This window comes from Balaenoptera physalus (genome assembly GCF_965194825.1).
Source record: "Balaenoptera physalus genome assembly, chromosome: 9".
Lineage (NCBI taxonomy): Eukaryota > Metazoa > Chordata > Mammalia > Artiodactyla > Balaenopteridae > Balaenoptera > Balaenoptera physalus.
This window is the reverse complement of record NC_138888.1, coordinates 17,516,146-17,541,360: the sequence shown is the minus strand read 5'-3', so window position 1 is coordinate 17,541,360 and position 25,215 is coordinate 17,516,146. Positions and strand designations below refer to the sequence as shown.

General features: G+C 42.1%; 1 protein-coding gene and 1 long non-coding RNA gene across 2 annotated transcripts in view; both read left to right on the top strand.

Moving 5' to 3' along the window:
* Nucleotides 1-2,210: 2,210 nt before the first annotated feature.
* Nucleotides 2,211-25,215, top strand: part of SASH1 (SAM and SH3 domain containing 1) — a 251,572-nt gene continuing 228,567 nt past the window's right edge. The window contains exon 1 of the mRNA XM_082474432.1: nt 2,211-2,354. Within this exon, the coding sequence (XP_082330558.1) occupies nt 2,334-2,354 (21 nt within the window). The 5' untranslated portion in view covers nt 2,211-2,333. The remainder of the gene's footprint in view (nt 2,355-25,215) is intronic.
* LOC309666979 lies at nt 6,280-14,776 on the top strand. Its single transcript, XR_014267443.1, has 2 exons — nt 6,280-11,787; nt 12,698-14,776. It is a non-coding gene; the product is annotated as an uncharacterized lncRNA (long non-coding RNA).

The following is a 25,215-nucleotide window of genomic DNA, read 5'->3' as shown; positions in this document are numbered from 1 at the left end:
TTTGATTAAGTTACCTCTGTAAAGACCCTATCTCCAAATAAGATCATATTCTGAGGTACTGGGGTTAGGCCTCACCTTATGAATTTGGGAGGTGGGACACACAGTTCAACCCACAATGCCAGTATTATACATGATTTTTTAAATGTTCATATATTATCAAATTATAGCTGAGAAATGTAAACAAGTTTGTGGAAAGGAAACGTTTATTATTATGATGTTATGTAACAGGACTTTACTGGTATATCTGAGCTCTTTTCTGCAGGAAAGTGGGGATCTCCCACAGTTGCGAAAAGGATCGTATCACAGGTTAACTGTGGATCTCTGCCTGATCTCCAGTTGTTATCAGATGTACACTGAGTTTATAGTCTTGGCTTCAGTGCTTCTGAGAGTCAAACTCTAAAATAAAACCTACATCCTATGGGGTAGAATTTCTTTTTTGATTATTGGGCAACTAAGAGGATGGAGAGACCAATGCCTTCCTTGTAGAGATGAGGAAATGGACACCTAGAAAACAGAAGTCAGGTGGCCAAGTCCTCAAGGCTAAGTAGTAGCAGTAGTAGCCCTGGAACTAGACTCATAATTCCCTGCTTTTTTCACCACATCACACTCTCCGTCCTCCATACCAGGTATCCCCTGCCTTAACCCTACCTACCAAAATTACCCACTGCTCACTGACGTCTGACTTTCCTTACTTCATTTAATTAAAAAAAAAAAAAAAATTAACTAATCCTAATAAATTTGCTAAGTAAGTACATTACGGATGCCCATGAGCAGGATGAGAATTCTGGAGTATGCCTTAGTTAACTGTTTCCCCAGAAGCCCATGAAACCAAAAAAAAAAAAAAAAAAAAATCTAGGTGTCTGATTTGGATAAGGTAGTAGCTTTCTTTACCCTTCAGATCCGACTTTTCAGCTAAAACCTGCCTTGCGGCCATACTTATAAATATATGCTTCAAGGTGGAAAAAACTTTTGTCTGAGATGTCCACCTAGTGGCATTTAGTGATTATTCTTGAAAACAAAAGAAAGAAGAGCCCCTTACCCTCTCTTCTCTACCAAGTCTTGATGAATGCATCATAACTGATATGTGAGGTTTGGATTTTAGAGACCACCTAATTCAGCCACTTTACAAATGGAACTGTGGCCTGGGCAGTGGCTTGTCCACAGCCACTGAGTTAAAGAAACCTGGGGACAGGTCCCTTTGTGTCCCATCCAGAATTCTTAACACCCTCGTGTAATGCTGCTTCATGGTTATTTAGCACATGTGTAAGCTAGTGGAAGTTTAATCTCTCTCTCCCCATGAAGGTAAGAGAAACTGTAACCATAGTGTTCATTGGTGGGTGACTTAATGCTTTGCCACGTAGCTTCATTATGTCACACTCATTAATTTTAAAGAATAGACTGTGTTTTCTAAATATATAATTTACTGTGACTATTTTCTGACTCTTCACTAGTGTTACTTATACCTAAACTTATCTGTGTGTGATTTATGGGGAAAGTTTTGTTTAAAAATCTTAAAATTTTTCCTTCAGATTTCTTGCAAGTTAGTAGGGTTTTTTTAAACCTCTTTTCAGGTTTATTAAATGGGGTTAAACTATACTAAGCACCAGCTATGGGTTTTTTTTAGTCTTAAATCCTGGCGAATGAGCCAACCCTGCAGAATGGTCTCCGAACAGAGGGTGCTGCAAGTTGTAGGCAGTTCATGCCACGGGAACACTAATTCTAGAACATTAAACTTATCTTGTTAAATTGATTTCTGGATGTTTCTCTGTGGAAGTCTTGGAATAGCCCTCCCCTTCCTTTCTTTGAGCCAAGAAAACTCTGAACCAGAACAATTCAATTTCAATTTGTGGAAAAACTCTACTCCATGGACTAAACATAGTGCTAAGACAGATTGGTGGGGAAGGGGGGCAGGAACATTTTGATCACTTTGGCATGTTACTAAAATATCTGAATTTCTAGTTAATCGCTCTGAGATATATTTACAAGCTTTGTTTCTGAGGAGTATTTGCAAGCCTCGTTCTCAAGCCTGGGAACCTCAGGAGCGAAACCTGCTTTTGAGCCATAGTTCTTGTGTTATATGTTAAGCATTTGGAAGGAACCCCAAGGAGGCCTCAGGAAGCAGTTACTGCCTCTTGACTTATCATCCTGAAGGCGATTTGTTTTAAAGTTGATAATCCCTAGAGCTACAAGAGTGTCCCGCATCTGCCCTGAATTGAAAACAGATTGCCATTAAGAGCCTTACATCAGCGCTGCGAATTCATTCGATCTGAGTCAGAAAGGAAGTTGGAGAACATTCGAACGTATGGCCTGATAGCGACACGGCAGCTCCCTTCATGGAGGACCAAGACGGCAGGGTATGTAGGCTGTCTGTTTTCAAACTTTAAGACTGTTTTTCTGTAAGGAAATGTCCTTCTGACCTGCGGGCAGGAGTATTCGGGAGGGGACTGTAACAGCTAACAGGTATAAAGTAACTGTCAGTCTGTGGGATTTTCAGTGCCACCAGTGAATCGATCAGAATTCCGAGAGGCTCGGAAGCCTCCTCTGTCCAGAAATTTCTCTGCCAGGTTTTGCGTTTTTGTGACTTATCATTTATATAAGGTATATTCAAAAATTATGTAGATATTTATATAAAATTCTCCCCCCCTAGACTCTAAAACGGTTCTGGAAGCCAAGAAAAGTTTTTACTGTTAAGAAGCGAGAGCTTTTCCACCCTCAGCTTATCTATGAAATTATTTTAAAATATTTCCACACATGCCAGGAATGAAGGATGGAACTCTGAACTTCATATTCCAAGCCTCAGGGGACCGGGACCATCTGATTAACTATTTAGCATTTAATATCCTACTGAAGTCTTCTTCTCAGCTGGCTGAACAACTTTTTTCCTTCTTTTTCTGTGGAAACATTTCTATTATAGAATGTGAGGTTCTTTTTCTTCTAAATTAAAATGGAGATTAGATTTGTTCATCAAAAATGATTGAAGGAAAAAGAAGGCAGCAGTGGTTATGGACAAGGGTCTGAGTACCCCGCAGCTTGAGGCATGGGTGCTGAGCTGCCCTCCGCCACTCCACCCCCGTAATCCCCCGCCCCAGCCTGGCTCCGGAGGCCCTTCTGGCTCCTTCTCCGGGTCTGGACTGGGCTTTGGTGAGTGGAGGCCTCTCGGGTTACTTCCAGAAGCCTATTCTGCTCACCCTTTTCTCTGAGAAGCTGAGGACAGTGCCTGGTACAGCTGATAGCCAATAAATACTTGTTGAATGAAAATAGCATTGTGGAAGGGAACCCTGGAAGAAGTATCGGTTTGAACACATGAAGCTAGTGAACCTCTCTTTGGGTCAATTTCCACGCACCTTCTTGGCAAGATAGACACCAGAACTAAAGCATAGAAGGTGACGAGTAATTGAGAGAAACGTGCTAGAGTGTCAGTCAGAGCAACTACGTATAAAATGTGTGATTCCGCGGTTATGGTATTAATAAAGTAAAGAGATGAAATATGAGTCTTGAGAGGTAACAGTTGCCCTACGAGAGTGTTCAGGAGTCCGAGGAAAGCTGGTACAGGAGAAAGTGAACAAACACAGCTGGCCGGCTTCCCCTTCAACTCCGTGCAGATGTGCTCATCAAAAATGTTCCGACAGCACAAAGCCTGTTCCTGTTACATGCGCTTCCCCCGGTTTCAGAAAAAAATACATTAAGAGCAGCCCAATTGGCAGGTAAGATTTTCAGTCCAAATGCCAATGTACTGTTCCCTCTTGACTGGTTGCCCACAGTTCTTGAAAGGGGGAAGGTTTTTCAGATGCCAAAAATCGAGTGCAAACTGTGCCATGGGACTATGCCCTCTTAATCCCAGCGAGACAGAGGCTCCCTTTTAGAAAAGGAAGCACATTTGGGTTTTTGTGCTGGAGGATGCAAAAAGATGTATTGATCGACTCAGACAGAAGGGGGAATTCTCAGGCTTAGAAACATCGCTTCTGTCCTAGCTGAGGAGACTGGCGAATGAGCCTTGAAATCTATAGAAACAGTTCCAGTTCAGACCAGCTTCCTCTCTGGCAGATGATTATAGATATATAGATATTTATATAGAGATATAGCTATATTTATATGTATCTTAATTTCACTAACTTACTTAATCTCAACCCCGGAAGTTTGGGAAGAAAATAAAAGTAGTGTTGCAGAGACTTCAGGGTGAAACCCAGGTCAGAAATTTAACTTCTAGGGAGTTCTCTGGTGGTTCAGTGATTAGGACTCCATGCTTTCGCTACCGAGAGCTCGGCTTCAATCCTTTGTCAGGGACCTAAGATCTAAGATCCCAAAAGCCTCACAGCACAGCCAAAAAAAAGAAAAGAAATTTAACCTCTATTACCTCAAGTAAAACTCACCTCCAAAAAGCTCTCTTGCCCCTTTTAGAGTAACAAGCAAGTCTTCATTTGGGGCCATATCTTCTTTCCCTGCCCTGTGTTTGAACATCAGGCCTGTCTCTAAGGCTGTGCCACTATATGCCAAGTCACAGCCTCATGGCTCTCCAGAGTTTTGTAAACCATTGTTTGGAATTCAGAACACATTATCCCCCAGAAACAAGGTTAGGCTCCCAGCTCAACTCCTGAATGCAAATTTATCCCCAAATATAGAGAATTTGTTGCAACTTTCTGGAAATGGACAGAAAGAACTTCTATCATTTTGGTTAACAGCATTGAAGAATCAATTTTACAATGAACTGTAATAATGCTTTTGAGAGCATTTTTAATATCCTTGAGAATTAATTATTGGCCTTGCATACCATTCCTTTCTTTATCCAAACCCTAACCACCTATCCTAGGTGCTTAGTCTCCTGTTACTCCTTTGAATGGTACTCTAGGTAGGAGTCCTAGCAAATTATTTGCATGTACTTTTCCATTTGTGGTTTCTTTTGCCTGGAATATCCTCCTCCTCTTCTGGTTCCTGGCAAACTCTTGATCAGCTCAAACACTAACACAGTTAAAACTCTTCTGTGATGCCCCAGTCAAACTCTCACTTCTCTCCTCCCTTGGACATAAACCCTTCTGAGAAAACTTTGCACAAGTTCAAGTGGTTCCTTCACTGACCTTCTAAAGTACCAGAGATCCTAGTTTTAAAAGTTGCCCCTAGGAAAAGTTAGAAATTCCCCTCCCCACCTCTCCTGCATTTCTCTAAAACCTTATAAGTACCACTATGTATTAACATGCACCACATTATATTGCAAATTTTTATTTACACGTGGTCCCCTTCCCTAGACTGAGAACTCCTTAAAGATAGGGATTTCTTCAGGACTTATTACAACCCTGGAATATATTATTAGTAAATAATTAATAAAAGGATAGATGGATGAATGGATGGATGGATGAAGTGAGCGCTGGATAAAAAGTTCATTTATTTAGAGGAGGATGAAGAGCTATATAGAAACTTCTGTGGAATTCTGAATGGAACTTTTAGTTTCAAGGGCATGATATTGATGAAATTTGACCGTTATTATTTTACTTCTACGGCTATGTAAGGGAGGGATTATGAATAGTGGGAAGAGAATGGAGCTTGGAATAAGAATGTATGGGTTCTAACTCTAGTTCTCTACTTTCCAGTTATGTGATCTTGGGTAAGATATTTACCTGTCTATTTTTGCTTTTCTTCATCTGTAAGATGGGGGTAATACCTACCTTCAAGGAGTTACCATGAGCATCAAATGGTAATCCATCTCTAAGCTCTAGTCTAGTGCTTAACCCATATGAGGTAGAAGGTAAGTGGTCATAAAATATGGATCTAAATCTGAGATGGCAGACATAGAACTTTGAAACCAGGAGGAATCTGGGCCCCTTCCTTCCAGCCTTGGACACTCTCCTTTTGCAACTTCCCCCCTTCATTTTGATGCAGCCTGTCAATAGCATGATTCTAGCTTTTACCAGCCACTTCCCATATCGCTTGGGTGATTAAAAATAAAATAAACTTGAAAGTGTGACAGAAAAGAAGAAGAAGGTTCAGGGGATTTGTGAGTTAAGTACTGGGAAAAAAATTTCCCAAAGCAGAATTAAGTAGGCTATGATGGAGGAAGAAGGAACATTGTACGTACATGCAAAGAAAAGAGCGAGGGGATGAGGAGAAAGCTGTTTGGTGGCGGTGGCTGCAAAGTGAAAGGAAGAGATGAGGACTTGCATTGCTGGGAAGTTGCATTCCGGGATTCTAAAAGGGGCAATTGTGGGTTTTTTGGGTTTTTTGTTTTAAATTTTTTTATACAGCAGGTTCTTATTAGTTATCCATTTTATACATATTAGTGTATATATATATCAATCCCAATAACAGGAGCAACTGTTCATTTGCCATGCCTAGAATGCACTCCTGTGCATTGGTAACCAAAAAGCGCCTTGTGTAATTTCAGATAGTTCACATAAATAAAAATGATAGAAATACATTCCTAACTAACATTTAATGTACCACTTATCAGGTGCCAGGCACTGTTCTTAGCTCTTTACCCATATTAGCTCATTTTATCCTCGCAGCAACCCTGTGAGGTAGGTACATACAATCCTTATTTTACTGATAAGGAAAGACAACACACTGGGTTGTATGGGAGCCACTGCTCGAACCCAGGCAGTCTGGTCCCAGAGCCTGCACACTTCACACAAGAATGTACCTGCAGGGACTTCCCTGGTGGCACAGTGGTTAAGACTCCGCCTGCCAATGCAGGGGACACGGGTTCGAGCCCTAGTCCAGGAAGATCCCACATGCCGTGGAGTAACTAATCCCATGCGCCACAACTACTGAGCCTGCGCTCTAGAGCCCGTGAGCCACAACTACTGAGCCCGTGTGCCACAACTACTGAGCCCTCGTGCCACAACTACTGAAGCCCGCACGCCTACAGCCCGTGCTCCACAACAAGAGAAGCCACCACAATGCGAAACCCGCGCACCGCAATGCAGAGTAGACCCCGCTCGCCGCAACTAGAGAAAGCCCATGCGCAGCAATGAAGACCCAACAACGAAGACCCAAAACAGCCAAAAATAAATAAATAAATCTAAAAAAAAAAAGAATGTACCTGCAGCTGATGTGGCTCCTCGCACCATTAGATGGCCGATTCAGCTGTCACGGTCAGCAACGTTGTGAAGTCCACTTTGGTGATGACCATCCCTATGGATATACTTTTCAAAATATAACTTTAATGCCTGAAAAGTTAGAATGGTAGAATTTTATAGCATGGAAGGACATTTAGTTGATTATGCCTGGACCAGTAAGTCAGCCTCAGGGACACTGATCGGATTCTCTGGGGACCCACGGGGGTGAGGGTCAGATGAGCTTAGCCACCCACGTAGCACTGCAGTGTCGGAAGGACATCATCTTTATTCCAGATGATGTCCAGGGAATTCTAAAAAAAATTCTTTCTGAAATTAGGTTGACACCCCAGTAGTTTTCCAAATATGAAAATAGATACAGTTGTGCTGTCTTTTTTTTTTTAAAGAATCATCTATTTTTGACCTATTAAAAAAGTAACAAAGTATACAGTTTGTGAGCATTCTGTTTATGCTTCCTAGATTGAGTTTGACAGGTCCATGTTTTAAAGTCATTCCATTACTCATACGCCTAACGCTGAGCTCTTACCTCTCCCTCAAATTGCTCTGAGCAATTTGATTCCATGTTCTCCTACCAAAAATAGGGACACATTCAACTAGTTAACAAATTTCACAAATTCTGATCCAAGGATGTGTTAGGCAGGCAGAAAGAATGTAATTCTCCCTTTTGCTACCTGTTTGAATTATTAGAAGCATTTCTACAATTAATAAAGTAACTGCAAATGCTACAAGGTTTTCTATCTCTCTAGCTGTTTTAGTCATTCCTATTTTAAGCCTTTCACATGCCCCACTGATGTTTTAGGGCATAGTTTTTGGATGAATAGGTAGGTGAGCTTGCTGGAGAAGTTGCCAGAAGTTTTGCCTGCCTCCAATACATCCACTCTGTGACCCACCTGAGTTCTTTCCTTTGACTCATGAGATCAGGAAACATAGCATTTGGCAAAAATAGGGAGCCAGGAGGAGCCCCACCTCCTCCTTGGCCAGCAGTGGTGGGAGAGGAAGGAGGAAAAGAGGAACGGGGTAGTAAATGGGTTGCCTAGGTGTCTGTCCTCATTTTTTACTCATTACAGCCTGGCAGGAGAGTATCTTATGTAACATCAGTCACCTGTGGAGCATTTTTACAACCATTCAGGTGTCCTGGAAATAAACATCATTAAATTAAATTAAGTTTTAATTTAATTTAAATTCTGAATAAAAGGCTTTACATAAACTGACTACAAAGAGCTTAACTATTCAAAAATAGGTCAAATAGAAAAAGGCACTTTCAAGTGTCCAAAACAATCCCATGGTTTTTTAAAAATCGTGCAAGTTCAAGCAATACCTAACAGAAATACAAAATTAAGTTAGATGTGCCCTTCAAGGAACTAATTTTTTAAAATCATCACACTGCTCCAAAATGCCAAGAAAACACAGGACACTAAAATGAAGTCCAGATTCTCAAACAGAATTTGAATTTTAAGCGAACTCTTCATTGGCAAATGGATATTTCAGAGTCTGGTTTTAGACCAACTAGCTACCTAGCAGGATTATTGTGAAGCTAGGATGAGATTTAATGAATTTCAGTCTCCCAGTCCAGCGCATAGTGAACAGTCACTAGTATTTTGTTGAATGAATGCTGAATAATTCTGTTTTTTATATTTATTTTATTCAAGTGTAGTTGATTTAGAATGTTGTGTTAATTTCTGCTATATAGCAAGCGATTCAGTTATACACATATTTACATTCTTCTTCGTATTCTTTTCCATTATGGTTTATCACAGGATATTGAATATAGTTCCCCGTGCTACTCAGTAGGACCTTGTTGTTTATCCATTCTATATATAATAGTTTGCATCTGCTATTCCCAAACTCCCAGCCCATCCCTCCCTCACCCACCCCCTCTTTGCAACCACAAGTCTGTTCTCTATGTCTGTGAATCTGTTTCTGTTTTGTAGGTAAGTTCAGTTGTGTCATACTTTAGATTTCATATATAAGTGATATCATATGGTATTTGTCTTTCTCTTTTTGACTTACTTCACTCAGTATGATAATCTCTAGGTCCATCCATGTTGCTGCCAATGGCATTATTTCATTCTTTTTTAATGGCTGAGTAGTATTCCATTCTATATATGTACCACATCTTCTTTATCCATTCATCTGTCGATGGACACTTAGGTTGCTTCCATGTCTTGGCTGTTGTGAATAGTGCTGCTATGAACATAGGGGTGCATGTATCTTTTGAATTATATTTTTGTCTGGTTATATGCCCAGGAGTGGGATTGATGGATCATATGGTAATTCTATTTTTAGTTTTTTGAGGAACCTCCATACTGTTTTCCATAGTGGCTGCACCAATTTACATTCCCACCAACAGTGTAGGAGGGTTCCCTTTCCTCTACACCTTCTCCAATGATGAATAATTCTGAACTCATGAAGCCAAGCCAACTCAGCTATCCTCTTAGGTCCTAGCTGACACCTTAGCATGGGTTATTCCTCAGATTACATAAAAACAACACTTCCTAGAAAGGGCAGATCCCCGGAAAACAGAAGTCCCAAGTTTCTGAAACTTGTTTTCTAACCTTTTATGAAAGGGTAATGTAAGAGTTATGACTGAGTTGCTCTGAGAATTAAAGGATATCATGTTCATCCATTCATTCATTCGTTTGTTTAAAAAATATTGCTTGTGTGTTTTCAGTGCATCAGGTATTGTTCTTGTGCTTGGGAGATGGATGTAGACAAGGCAGATGAGGGCTCTACCTGCATGGAAATTACATTCTCTCACAGAGCTCCTGGTGTGTTACTCCTGCTGTCACAGCTGTCACCAAGCACTGAACCACCCCTGGGGATGGGCAGCAAAGTGCCCTGGGGATGGGCAGCAAAGTGCCCTGGAAAGAGCAGTCAGCTTGGAAGTTAGACTGATACCTCCTTGAATCCAGGCTCCACATCTTGTCAGCTGAGTTTCCTGGGAAAAGTTTCTGAGCCACAGTCCTTGTCTGTAAAATGGGTGTAATAATGCCTACCTTGCAGGGATTCTGTAAAGATGAAATGAGACGTATTGAGTGTAAAGTACATACAGCAGGTCCTCAGTAAATGGTAACCTTGTATTACCTTAATGAAGAAAAAGATCAAAAGAGTGTCACAGAAGAAGGATATCTTGGGATAAGAAAATTTGACGGGCAGTTGTTTCCTCTGAGCACATTCTACAACAGAGATACATTTTCAACCATTTTTGAGATAGGCTGTTGATATGGAGCGTGTTGAAAGTGTGATGATAAGACATAGGAGAAGCATGATGTCTCGTTATACATGCTACATTGCATTGAACATATGTTCTTTGTCCCCACTCCCTCCTCAAATCGCAGTAAAATGGAAATAAGGGGGGGGAAATAAAATAAAACCACAAGAACAATGATGGGGGGGTGGATAACAGAAATGAGAAATGCCAACAAAAGTTGGGAAGATTGAACACAGATTGAGGGAAATAGTAGCAACTGATGTAGAATATAACGGAGGAAACTGAAAATTAATTACATGGGGTGTGGGGTGTGGGGAACACCCACAGGAACAAGCGTATTGGAGCCGAGAACCCTAAGAAGGTTCTGGGAAGGTTCTATGCAGGGCTTCCAATCTGATTTCTGGTGCCTCAGTCTTAAGTATAAACAAAGAATCATCAGATAACAGGAGAAAGCCGTGGACATGAAAGACAGCTAAACAGATGGGTGGGGAAAATGAACTCAAAGGCAGCAGAGACAATCTGAGGGACAGAATTGCATTGAAAATACACACTGAGGCTCTTTCAGCCATCTTGGAGCCTGTGGAGGCCTGCTGGGAACTGGACTTCTAAAACGACATACATGTCTGCAAGGCTATGGTCCAAGGCCTTTTTTGCTGGCTAGAAGCGGGGTCCCTGGAACCAGAGGGAGCACACAGCTCTTCTGAAAACCAAAGGTGTATATGCTCGAGATGAAACTAAATTCTATCTAGCCAAGAGATCTGCTTTTGCGTACAAAGCAAAGAAAATAGTAACTTTTTTTTCGGCCGTGCCTCATGGCTTGCAGGATCTTAGTTCCCAGACCAGGGACTGAACCTGGGTCCTCAGCAGTGAAAGCACGGAGTCCTAACCACTGGACCGCCAGGGAATTCCCAGAACACAGTAACTCCTGGTGGGAAAACCCAACAAAACCAGAGTAGTCTGGGGAAAGATAACTCAAGCTCATGGAACCAGCGGCACGGTTGGTGCCGAATTCCAAAGCAACCTTCCTCGTAAGGCCATTGGACACAGAATCCGTGTGATGCTGTACCCTTCGAAGATTTAAACTTATTGAAAAGTGAATAAATAAAATTATGGATTTGTTCTCTTGTATTTTTGTTTATGTGTATATACGTGTATACATACGCGTATATACACACTGAGTATGCTCAGTGAGGCAAGAGGAAGAAAAACAAATACAATTAAAAAAAAAAAAGAATATTCTGAAAACAAAAACAATTTATAGGAGGCTTTGGAGATAAAGTTTAGGAAATCTGCCAGTACTAGATAGGAAATGGGACAGAGTCTAAGGAAATTAGATGATCAGTCCAATAGGTCAAATATCCAAATAATAAGGTCTGGAAAGAGAGAGCTGAAAAAACAAAATGGAAGAAATCAATGAAATAATAAACAAAAATTTCCCGGAAGTGAAAGACAGGAGTTTCCTGATTAGAAAGACCCACCTATCACCCAACATAGAGAATAAAGCACATCTTTGTGAAATTTCAGAACACTAGGGATAAACAGAAGACCCTAAAGGCTGCCAGAAAGCAAAAAGAAGGTCACATAAACCATCAGGAATCTGAATGGCATTGACTGCTCAACAGTAACCCTAAAAGCCAAGAACAGTAATTTCCAAATTCTGAGGTACAAATGACTTCTAACCTAGAAATGATCAAGTATGGGGTGGACTTAAAGCATATAAGAGGTCAAAATAGTTACATCAGGACTTCCCTGGTGCTGCAGTGGATAAGATTTTGTGCTCTCAATGCAGAGTGCCTGGGTTCAATCCCTGGTCTGGGAACTAGATCCCACATGCGTGCTGCAACTAAGAGTTCACATGCCACAGCTAAGGAACCAGCGAGCCGCAACTAAGGAGCCTGCCTGCCACAACTAAGACTGGGCACAACCAAATAAATAAATAAAAATAGTTACGTCACTTACATCCCTTCTCAACAAGCTCTTAGAAGACTTGCTCCACCGAAATGAGGGAATGAGCAAAGCACAACCAACCCAGAATGGGGCTCCAGACAGAATAGATCAAAAAAATAAAGAAGTGGAACTGACTGATATACCAATGGGTTCCGTCATATTGCAGGGTGTTTCATACTCTGTCAGAAGATTTGGAGCAGAATAATGGACAAATAGATAGAAAAGTAATAAAGAAGAAAACTCCAAGAAAGGAAAAATAATGAAAAAAGAAATATGGTTATAGTACACAATATGACACAGCTATGAACAATATTCATTCAGTCACAATAGTAGAAGCACTGAACATTAACAAAACCATAAATTAGAATATAAATGAGGTGGCCATGGAGGTGGACCACTCAGACTTCCTATCAAAGGACAGCCTGCTTTGGGAGTATATCCCCCCCTTGGGGACCCACTGTTGTCTTCAGGGAAGGCTTGATCTCCTGTGTTCCCAGCCAGTGACTGAGCACAGCAGGGGGACGAGGGCCAGCCATTGCTACCCAGTGCAAGACTTCTTCACTGGGCAGTCTTTAGTCTGGGTCTCATCATCAGCCTGGCCTTGAATTTCTCAGAACTACCCTGCAGTCTAAGTCTCTTCCTACCCAAACTTCCTTCCTTGCCCCTCTCCTTCATGGTGTCAGATCTGCCCTGGAACCACCGCTTTATCTCGTTCATTTCTAATTCTGCCTTGTTTTCTGCTTCTCAGAGGACCCGAGATAACACAATCATTACATTGGGAGGATAAAAAAAGGAAAAATAAGGACAGGTAGGGGAAGGAGGCAGGATGGAATGTTAAATCATCATCTTTCATATTAGGAAGTCAATAGATAATATCTGTATGCCTGTAGCGGGGGAAAAGAATCTAAGAAATAGCAGGATAAGCACATAATTTAGAAAGATGACGACAATGCCAGAAACAAAAAATAAAATAACCAAAAGAGCTAAGAGTGGTTATGTCAGGGAAGGAGGGGGTGAAGAAGGGAACTGTGTGGGGGGGGGAAGAAGGGGAGTAAGGCCTTGAGTACTACTTGACCTAATAAATTTTGCTTATTAAGCTCTGCCTGATATTATGATGATTAAAAAGCATGTACCTATACACATAATATATCAAACAGATACGTATATAAAACATCTTTAAATATATTTTAAAAATATGTAAATATATATCAAACATAATCAAACATCTTTAAAGTATTTATAGTTTAAATAAATGTAAATATGTATTTAAAGTATGTTGAGGAATTCCCTGGCGGTCCAGTGGTTAGGACTCTGTGCTTCCACTGCAAGGGACACGGGTTCGATCCCTGGTCAGGGAACTAAGAGTCCGCACGGCCAAAAATAAAATAAAATAAATAAAGTATATAAATATATTATATATATATATAATAAATATACATAATATATATATTTTTTAACATCTGATCAAGATTGAGGTAAGGAGTCCCATGTGATGCCTTTTGCCTTTTTGCCCTCTCCTCCATCTATAGTACGCCCAGCGCTCTCCCCAGCTGCAGCCTCTGCTTCTAAGCATAGCTCATTTCTCTGCAGTGAGGACACACCTAGAGATGTATCCAGGAGGCAGGGAAGGACACTCACGTATCCCTAGAAGGAAACCTGAAGAGATCCAACCCGCTGCTTCGCAACTCTCTCTGGGGACCCCACTCCACAAGGCTTATTGTGTGATTGCAGCTCAGCCCAGGTTTATTTCTTCCTTATTCTGAGCCATCCGCAGCTGGTTAAACTAGCCAAACGCTTTCCTCCGGGGTGAATGACTGAACTGGAGAAGGAGGAGGGGGCCGTGAAGAAGACAGGATGACAGAGCAGCTCCCGCGCCCTCCCGCGCCCACCCTCCCACCTCCCAGCTGTGACTGCTGCCCTGCGGCCACCTGGGCCCTGAGACAGCTGCCTCAGAGGCCCTGGACTCCTGCCACATTCCTTCCTCCCCTGGCACGCAGGCCGGGTGGAATGTGGGCAGGGACACTGCGGGGAGGCAAGTGTGTGTGTGTGTGTGTGTGTGTGTGTGTGTGTGTACACACCAGAGAAACCTCACACCCTTACCTCACACGACCATAGCTCTTCCCTACTTGGTCAGAAGCATGTGTGTCTACCTGGGTCTCCTACTGGGCTTTCCTCATCTCCATCTAGTCTTGGAATAGATGACACAAAACAGGAGACGCTGAATTGTTTGGGGACCAGGAACTCCAGAAGGCCCGTCCATAACCCTGTGAGTTATTCTGTCAGCAGGAGCACATTATCTAGGCCAAGGAACAAAAGTCATCCCAATTGCCAATATAGGAACATATCAGAAGATTTTTGATGACAAGAACCAATAAGCAGATAATTTTTTATTTTTATTTTTTCCATTTTATAAAAGTAATACATACTGGGAGTTCCCTGGTGGCCTAGTGGTTAGGACTCTGTGCTTTCACTGCTGTGGCCCATGTTCAATCCCTGGTCGGGGAACTGAGATCCCACAAGCTGTGCAGCGTGGCCAAAAAAAAAAATGATAAAAGTAATACATACTCAGCTGCATAAAATTAGAACTTAGAAACAAGTCCAATGGGCCAGAGTTGTACAACACAAAGGTGCCCACCATTTGCCTTGTTCTTTCAAGTCTTTTTCTTTCAGTCTCTTCCAGAACTTTGAAATCTTACTTTATGCGTAATTTCATATTCTGATTTTCCACTTAAAATTTCATCAAATGTGTTTCCTTATACCGTTAAAAACACTTCGTAAGCATCTTTTTTTGAAGTATATATAATATTCCAGCTCACAGATGCAGCATAATTTGCCCAATCATTCTTCTTTGTTAGGCTTTTAAAATTATTTCAAGAATTTTAAATTAGAAATAACGTTGTGATGAACCTTTGGCATATAAATCTTTGTCCTCATTTCAGATTATTTCCTCAGAATAGATTCCCAGAAATGGAGCTGCTCAGTCAAGTGGTATGAACATTTTTAAGGCCAAGTAAATCTTTTTTCAGGCTGACTGTGAAAAAGATTGTTTAATATTTAATAATATTCATATTTTTCAGATGAAAACATATAAACCATTAAGTCCATGCCCATGGTCCAGCTTAAGAAGGCATATAACTTATACATCTAAAGGCACTCTGTACTTCTCACCTCTCACATGCCCTCCCTCACCTACAAAGCTAGCCATTATTCTGAATTTGTATTCTCACAGACTTTTTTTAAAAAAAGTTTATTTATATTTTTTTGGCTGCGTTGGGTCTTCATTGCTGCGCGCCGGCTTTCTCTAGTTGCGGTGAGCGGGGGCTACTCTTTGTTGCAGCGTGCGTGCTTCTCATTGCAGTGGTTTCTCTTGTTGCGGAGCACGGGCTCTAGGCACGTGGGCTTCAGTAGTTGTGGCTCGCGGGCTCTAGAGCACAGGCTCTGTAGTTGTGGCGCACGGGCCTAGTTGCTCCGCGGCATGTGGGATCTTCCCAGACCAGGGCTTGAACCCGTGTCCCTTGCATTGGCAGGTGGATTCTTAACCACTGCGCCACCAGGGAAGTCCCTCACAGACTTTTTAAGCAACAGAACTTCAAGAACAGAGGGTCAGGAATTCCCTGGCAGTCCAGCGGTTAGGACTCCGCGCTTCCACTGCAGGGGGCATGGGTTTGATCCCTGGTCAGGGAACTAAGATCCTGCAAGCCTATGGTAAGGCCAAACAAACAAAAAGAGCTCAGGTCACTTAGCATATTTTATAGATACAGAAATAAAAGGTGTTTTAAAAAAAAAAGAATATAGGGTCTTTTGGTTAGAGAATAAGAGAGGATAAGAGAGAGGGGTAAGGACAGGGAGGGAGAGAGAGAGATTGACTTGTTTGGCCTTGAAACATAATATGCTGGGGTAATTGTCTGAGGAAATAGTTAGAAGGTAAAATTCAAGCAGCTTTGTACCCAATCCATACTGTACTTATGGGATGCCCACAGGAGCAAGAACGTACATGCACACTGAACATACGTGATGCCACCTCCTTCTCTCCCGCTCCAGCCCTTCTCACCTCTCCCCTCACGCCCTCCTGGGAATCCGACACAATTGTTGAACCAGTAGGTAAGGTCTGAAGTGGGACTGCCTGCACTTGAATCCAACCTCCAACACCTGCCATCTGTGGCCTTAGAAAAGTTGCCTCCCCATTTCCAAAGTCCCCTTTTTTACCTGGAAATGAGGATGAAGCTAACACTATCCACCTGCTACAGTTGTGACGTGGGCTAAATGAGATAAGCACCTAGCGCCCTGCCATGTTTGTATTACTTTACATTGTGGCCTCTGGGTGTTTGCTGGCCCAAGAAAAGCCATTTCACAGGGTGGTAGCCAGAGGACCCTTGACAAGGTTTGGCTGAGGACGTGGTACTGACATTACATTTGTTTTTCAAAAAGCCATGAGAAGCTATATATTTTTCTCTTTTCCACTATTTTCCTTAAGTTCCAAGATGCCTGAGTAGGGTTTCCTATGGTAATTCTGGTAGAAGTTTTTCCCCCTTTCTCTACTTTTCAAGTGAAGAAATGGTCTAAGCATGAATCACATCTGCAACCCTGAACTTACTTTTCCTATGTTCTAACCAGTTGAGCCAAGAGACTCCAATGGTTTTCAGTCCAAACACACCTAAGATGTCTGCATTATAGGTTTGGTGACCTATGATAAGCAGGTGCCTCAGATTCTTGCTCTGTTACCTGAACCTCTGGTTGTTTATAGTGGTTAGAGATGGAAGGGATTGTATGGGGTAAGGATTGAAGTTTAGCTCTAGCTAAACTTAGGAATAATCCCGTGATAGTCAGTGGTTGTTAACTTTCTTACATCAGGAACATCTTTTAAAATATGATTCTTTCCTAAAGGATGTGTTCTTTCTCTTTAAAAAAGCACATACGCACATTCACATAAAATGTTTACAAACAAGGGAGTTGAGATCTCCCTGAAGCTAATTCATGGATTCTCCAGTAAGAAATTCTGATCTTATTAGGAAACTAAGACCCAGAGAGAGAAGTCCAGAGACTTGCCCCCAGTCACACAAATATTTAGCAGGAGAAGCAGAACTGCAGCCCAGGTGCCCCATCGGCCAGTCTGCTGACCCACCCTGCCTTCCCTCCACGTGCTGCCCCAGGAGCCAGCGGGGGAAGCCTAGAGGGTCAGATTTCAGGGCTGGGGCGCGAGTAGAGGTGCTGTTCTTGCTCTGAGTCTCTGATGCCATCAGGATGCGGCTGAAGATCTAGAATGCACTTTCTTTCCTCAAGATGCGTCTGCAACAGTCAAAACGGTACCCTAAGAAGTCTGTTCCTAATGGCTTCTTAAGCATCTGTAGGGTGATGGTGGGGTGCCAGTGTGATCCACTGTGGCCCTTCCTCCACCACCAAGACCCACAGTGTGGTCTGGGTCAATGGCTCCTGAAGCCCTAGGAAATTAGGGATTTCAGGAACAAATATTTAGAATCTGGTGGCCTGTTACCATCAAGCATTCCACTCTGCCTCCTTTGGTGTCCAGTGGCCCCTGCTTTCCTTCTGAGTGTGTTTCAGATCTTTTCCAGGATCCTTTGGGGGTGTGCACGCCCCCTGCCACCATGGGCACGATCTCCCCTCCTACCCCTTGCAGTGGGCCAATAACCTTCACCAGAGACAGCAGCTTACTATTGGCAAGTTGTTCCCTTAATTCTGTATGAAATTTATGTTAATGCTTTCTTTGAATGTCTATATTTAAAACTATTTTATCTTGGAGTTATTTTCCAAGCAGAATGTTCCTTCATTTCCTGCTTTGTATGCATGTGTGCATGTAATTAGTGAGTGTGTATGTGTGTGTGTTTATTCCTCTGTTGTTTGCAACACCTCCCAGTTGGGGATCATTTGTAAATTCAGTTAATGAGCATTTAACACATTCCCTTTGATGAAGCTGTTAAATCTGGGCTCCACACTGGCATCCCACCAGACACTTCCCCCTCTCCCAAGCCATTTGTGTTTACCTATTCTCAACTACTTAGTTATGGTTTCTTGTTTGTTGGCACAATATCAAACTAACCTTTTGTCCTGTCTGGAACACAGAGAGCTTCAGGTTTGTGAGAAAATGATTAAATCTGTATTCAAAGCAAATTTACTTTACTAGTGGGCTTTCATTTTCACCAAGCAAAATAGACTGTAGGCAGAACAAACATTCCACGGTCACCCACACCGGGCATGTGGCAGCGACACATCAGCTATAGCTGTGGGCTTTTGCAAGAACAAATACCAAACTCAAAACCTGGGCTCCAGCTGTCAGAGAGTTTTCCTGGATTTAATTATAACTTGATCTCTGAAGAGGGCATGTGTGTCAAGTGTGCTTTTCAATCACTTTGAGAAAGCTGAGTAAGTGGCAGGGCAGCCCTGGGATGTGCCTGTGAGATGAGCATCCCTGCAGCAGAGGATCATGGGAGTCAAGCTCGAGCCTGTCCCAGTCCCAGAAACACAGTCAATCTCCTAGGTTAGAGATGTAAAAAGAAACAACACACAGGTGTCTTTAAATTGACTATTTAAAACTCAGTATAATTAAAAATACAAAAACCACAGGAAGGGATTGAACTACATATTCATCTTCACATGAAACAAGAACAACCCCCCAGCTTAGAAAAATCCCCCCACCGCTTTATTTCTTATCTGCCACGGGTGTGTGCCTCATGCACCTTTCCCCAACCTCAAGAATGATAGTTTAGTTCTATAATTTCCTACCTCTCAGCAAATTCCACGCCAATCCTAGAGCGGACACAGACATACACAGGATAAACACACACACACACACACACACACACACACACACACACACACACACACACACACACACACACCTGGTCGAACCATCAGAAAAATGTCCTGGTAGCAATCAGGTTATGATTTCTCACCTGGTTCTCAGCACCTGGCCCCAGAGTCTATGCTTCTAAATGCCAACATACATGTTTTCCCAAATCATTTACATCCAAGCCTGGCTACCTAACAAAGACCAGAGAAATTTCTCAGAGATTTCACCTTCCAGCCTTTAGGGTAGCAGAGAGGCAGTTAACTGGAAATGGCCAAATCTCACACAGTGTGCAACTTTTCCATTTTACTGTGCAAAAACAGACAGATACTAGGTCAGTTTCAATGGATTATTTGGGTTAATTATGTCACAATTAGGTCATCTGACATAATCCATAATTTGAGAAGCATTTTATACTTTGAGCTAATAGCAGGCAGGGAAGGAGGAGGGAGGGAACCGCTGGTGTTGACCCAGGGAGAAAGCGGAGTAAGTGGCAGGGCAGCCCTATGATGGATGACTAACCCTGTGCAAACACGTCCATCCGTCCATCCGTCCATCCGTCCATCCGTCCGTCCGTCCATCCGTCCGTCCGTGTGTAAAGGTGTGATCCTACCCAGTCCTACCTGATTTCAAATGCCTCACAGTCTCAAGCTTAGAGCCCTTAACCTCACTTTTGTTGCCGTTTTCCTTTCCTGTTGATTTGAGGGTAAAAGGCAGTGAAATGGTTAGAGGGAGGGGCCCCCCTCCACAGGAGTCTCCAGGCCTGTCTGATGCATCTGTCTGGATGGGGGCCCCATGGAGGTCCTCACAGTAGCCAGTGGTAGCCTTTGCCATTGTCCAGAGTAAACTTAAGAGAAGGCTTTCAGGCAAATGTTTCTTTTTAAGCTGATTAGCCTCAGAGACATAGATAATTGTTACTGATAAAGCCATTGGATTCGGGGAACAACTGAAAATAGGAATCTAGAAACAAGCGTAATGAGTATTGTACATGGGGAAATAAGAGTTGGAGATGCTACTTCCTTTCATATATAACCAGAGGGTGATTTGATTTCTATCCTGCCTGCATACACGTGTTATATAGCAACTGTGAATGCAAATAATAATCATGAATTCTGTGAGGAAAGTCTTAAGTTTCAGTGCATGTTCATTTTTATCTATGATTACAACCAACACCCTTAGCTTTTCGTCTTTGATGCCCAGATATATGGTAAGAATTTCCCTTCTCTCTCCAAGTTAAGAATTGGGAATTAAATTAAAAATTATTATTATAGATTTCAATATGTTGTACCAAAGAGATGAAAAGGCATCTTGTCTTCCAGACTGCCTTTTTCTTTACACAATCCTACCCCCTACCATTCCTGACATTTTCCCGTCCTTCTACTTGACCAGAATATTAGTATTTTTGATAAAAGCCCAGGATAATTAGGACAACTTTTTTGTAGTGTTGATTCTCTTTATTGGTGCTTTTAGAATATCATTTGGCCCATGCTCAAGTTCTTTGAAATACTTCTCATGTGGCAGAGTGAATATCATAAAAACGCTTGGACCGTGGTGTCACTTTTTTGGTCCTCACATTACTAAGCCCCACTGGGAAATCTTCAGAATATCTTAAAGTAATGGTCTAACCCATGTGGTCAGGTCTGGGAGCCAAGTCACTGGGAAGATCAGCCTCCCAAACACTCATTCGTTCATTGAAAGTACAATTAAGATGGTGTCACACTGAGGGGAACACAGTGTACCATTTTTCAGTGTCTTTTAAATATTGAATAAACCTGAATTTCTGAAATGTAAGGGCCTTCAAGGGTATCAAAGCTTTCTCTTTACTTTTCTGGAATAAAGTTCAAGTTTGTTTAAGTCCTGTTTAGCAAAACGCAGATTATATCAGAGAAGGGGGGAAAAAGTTGAACTTTATTAAGACACGCCAAGGCTCTGGATATGGCTGAGCGCCAACGAATTTCTCCTGTGGCATGTTTTATCTTGCATTCTTCTCACTAGTTTGAATTATGACCTAACTGGGCCAAGATTGTCCAGGCTACAGAGACTTCCCAACTAAGAGCAAATACTAAATTTGGAAAGTTCCATTCTCCTTCAATAAAGTAAGAAGCTTTAAATGCAAAGAGATCAATAGCAAAAACATGCTATTATAGAATTTCCACTAAGGTCAGTCTTGTGGCCACTACTTGTGTTGGACCAACTGAGTTGACATTGACAAATTTGGAAAGTGAGTTTTGACTGTCTTCTCTCTTTAATCATCTACAATTCTTCTTTCTTTTCTCTTCTAATGGCATTTCTTTCCCTGTTCTTTTTAATTCTCTTTCCTTATCAAAACAAGACATGATATGAAATTTTCATTTATACCTTGGCTGCAACACATTCATACCTCTGTATTGCCTTTCCCAGGGCATTTGCACTTAAATCTGTTTTCTCTGTTTTTAGAATAAAGGGTTGTCCATGATTAAAGACATTTCAAATAACAGCATGCAGTGGAGGGAGATGTTTTAAAGGACAGAAAAGTAAAACTTTTGCTCATTTTAAGGTCTTGAAAGACCCACTTAATAGGTAGAATAGGTCACTGAGATCATATCTCCTCCCATTTCTTCTATTTACCTTAATCCTCATACGTCCTCTTCTCTGAGCCGACTCTCTGAGATATGGGAGCTCAGAGGCCATTTTACCTGTGCTCTCTCTGCCCTCTGTTTCACCAGCTAGAGTGGACATCTGTAATTTCTATAATCTGCCCAACTCTATAATCCCTTTTCTGATAACAGCATCTAATTTTCCTTTGCAGCCCACTATTGCCCACTATCTGTCTACGTGGTCTAGTGGGTTTGAATCCACCTCCAGATCTAAAGGTTGTCCTGTGATGGAGACCTAGCCATTCACGAGAGCATCACATGCCCATGGCCACTCTGCTTAGTTCAGGTAAGGGCCAGGCAAATCATAGTTGATCTCAGGAATTTTGCTGGAACTACTGAAAAAAAAAAAGGTGCTTTTTTCCTACAGTTTCTGAGATGGTTGATTTAAGCCTGGAGCTGCTGGTGGCCATCTTCCCACCATGAAGATATGCCTGCCTAAGATTAAATCAACACAGAGAAAAGCAAAGCTTAGGGAAAGAGAAACACATATCCCTAAAGATATTCCTCAGCACTGGAATCTACCCCTGATATTTCAGTTATGGGATCCAATAAATTCCCCTTGGTTTCAACCAATATGAATAGGGTCACTGGCAACATGGAAATCCCACACTCAGTCAGCAGCCCAGGCCTAAAACTTTCCTTCCCCTTCCTGGTCTGTCTCATCCTCTTTCACATTAAACCCAGCATCACTCTCATCCACAACAGTGAAGCCCAGAGATTAGTCACTTCAAGCCTTCAGCATCCAGGACGTCCAAGGAGACAGAAAAGTACAGCTCTAGCAGCCGCTGAAGGAACCCTTCAGGGTGTGAGTCTGGGAGAAGCACAGCAGGAGGAGAGGTACAAGGGGCATTCCTACAACCCAAGAAGCAATTATCCTAGGCTAGGGTTGGGGAAGGAGGGGACAAGGAAATCCTAACTATTGAGGGAAGGGGTGCAAGACCCACGCCTGTACTGGTCAGTGCACCTGATGGTGATGGTGGTGGTGGTGGTGGTTATTCCATGACACATGGAATCTGGGTACACAGGTCCACAGTGACACCCTTTGTAGATCTTACAAAACTAAATGTGATTAGAAAATAAAAACCTAAAAATCTGTGCAAAGTCAAACCAATTACAATTATTTACGTGAAACGCATTCCATTTGTGCCTAATTACCATGAAACATCATAATGATTATGTACTTCATTAAGTATGTGTCAGATTAATTTAATTTCTTAGATTTTATTTGATGGCATATATAAACGTGATACATTCATGCTCTGGGTTCCCAGTTTGTTTGTAACACATACAAATCGGTCGTCTGCCTACAACTTTAAAAAATTATAATGCCAAAGTATTTCTATCAGTACTTGAGGAAATGAGGGACCAGAGATTGGTAAATAAGTGGCACTGTTCCTACAGTTTCCTTATCAACAGGGAGGCATCACCATCATATCTTGGACAATTACAGCCCGATGAAGATCAGGTGGTAGATAACTTGCCCATATTTGTTTTAGGCAAAATCACTTCAAAAGGAATAATATCAGGAAGAGCTTTAAAAAGGTGAGTGGTTGGGGAATTCTGACGGTCCTGTGGTTAGGACTCGGCGCTTTCACTGCCAGGCCTGGGTTCAATCCCTGGTCAGGGAACTGAGATCCCCCAAGCCGTGAGGCACGGCAAAAAAAAAAAAAAAAAAAAAAGAGAGGTTAATGCAAAGATGAGGCTGTGTGGTAGAGGGAAAAGTGCATGGGGGTAGAGTGAGGCAGACCTGCCTTCACTCAGCCTCTCTGAGCCTCAGTGTTCAGATCTGTAAAATGGGACTCATATATCCTACCTCATTGAATTGAAGTAAGGATCACATGAGAAGATGCAGGATTGTCCAATAAATGCTAGCTATTATCATCTTCAGAAAAACGTGGAATTCAGCATGAAGATAGCTTTCAGTGAGCAAGACCATCTAATTCTCTCTGCCTGAATAGAATTTATAGGAAAACTGTGATTCACTGCATAAATATGAGCCCGAAACTCCTATATTAGTTTAAACTTATGAAGTTATGTTTATAGGTCAAAAAATGTTCCAGTATTGGCAGTTTCATGTGGTTCAGTCTACTATGAGTAACGGAAATTACTTCCTCCCATCTGTCCATCCTCAGTGCCTCCAAATTGTGAGAGCCATTCACCCGTCTGATGAGGCAGACTAAGCTTTCTCCAAGAATGCTAAGCAAAGCCGGCTCTCAAGAGAAAACCAAGAGAGATGGAGGGACAGGCAAGATGTGACTGATCTATTAAGTAGTGAAATGCTCTTTGAAATCAAATGAAAGCCAGAAATAAGGGCTGAGGTTAAGAAAGCCACAGCTTGGGGCATAAGATATTTATTGTTATCTTTGTTATTGCTGGTCTCCTGGAGGCATTTGAAGACTCGGTATAAGGAAAAGAACTGGAAAATCCAGACATGGCAAAGAAGAAAAGTTTAGAACCAAGAAAAATAGATAATAAGATTTAAAAGAATTTAGTTAAGTTCCTCCTGAAAAAGAGCAGCTAGCATCTTTAACACTGGTAGCAAGATCAGGCAAAAAAAAATAAAAAAAAGAAAGAAAAAAACTGAATATGGAACATGTAAAATGTACTTAATGAAGTGGTTTTTTTTTGTTTGTTTTTTTTTTTTAATTTTATTTATATATTTATTTTTGGCTGTGTCGGGTCTCGTTGCTGCGCACGGGCTTTCTCTAGTTGCGGCGAGCTGGGGCCACTCTTCATTGTGGTGCATGGGCTTCCCATTGCGGTGGCTTCTCTTGTTGAGGAGCACAGGCCCCAGGTGTGTGGGCCTAAGCAGTTGTGGCACGTGGGCTCAGTAGTTGTAGCTTGCAGGCCCTAGAGTGCAGGCTCAGTAGTTGTGGCACAAGGGCTTAGTTGCTCCGCGGCATGTGGGATCCTCCCGGACCAGGGCTCGAACCTATGTCCCCTGCATTGGCAGGCGGATTCTTAACCACTGCGCCACCAGGGAAGTCCCTAATGAAGTGTTTTTAAGTGTTACTTGAGATTAGAAGGTAGACAGAACTGTCTTCTGTGTTGATCTTTTCATAGACTCATGCAGCTGGAAGACATAGTTTAGTCTTATTCCCTGCCTCGGGAAGCTATATAACTAAGCCATCCAATTTGAATGGTTATCCAATCCATTTTTTTTCAAGTTTTTAAACCACACCCTGCCCTGAGTTCTGAGCTTGCCTGTCACCCACTACTGGCAGAGGGTGACACCCATCTCCCCCAGGCCCCAACCCTGCTTCATCCTGGGATATGGACTAATACAGCCTTCCACAGAAACTGGATTTTCTTTGGTGCATGGATATTATTACAGATATTAGCAACGCTCGGCCTTCCGTCACTTCTCTGAGTGTGTTGGCCTATGGGCTGCACGACTCAGACACGGCCTCTAGAAGGCTCCGCAAAAGAGCTGTGAAGGACATTCTACTCAAATGCTGAGTCTCACGGGAGCTCAGTCACTGAGGACGTGGCTCAAGCCAGAGCTCAGTTTTGGCAGCTCGCTTCTCTCTCCAGCAAATAAGCATCAGGGCAGAG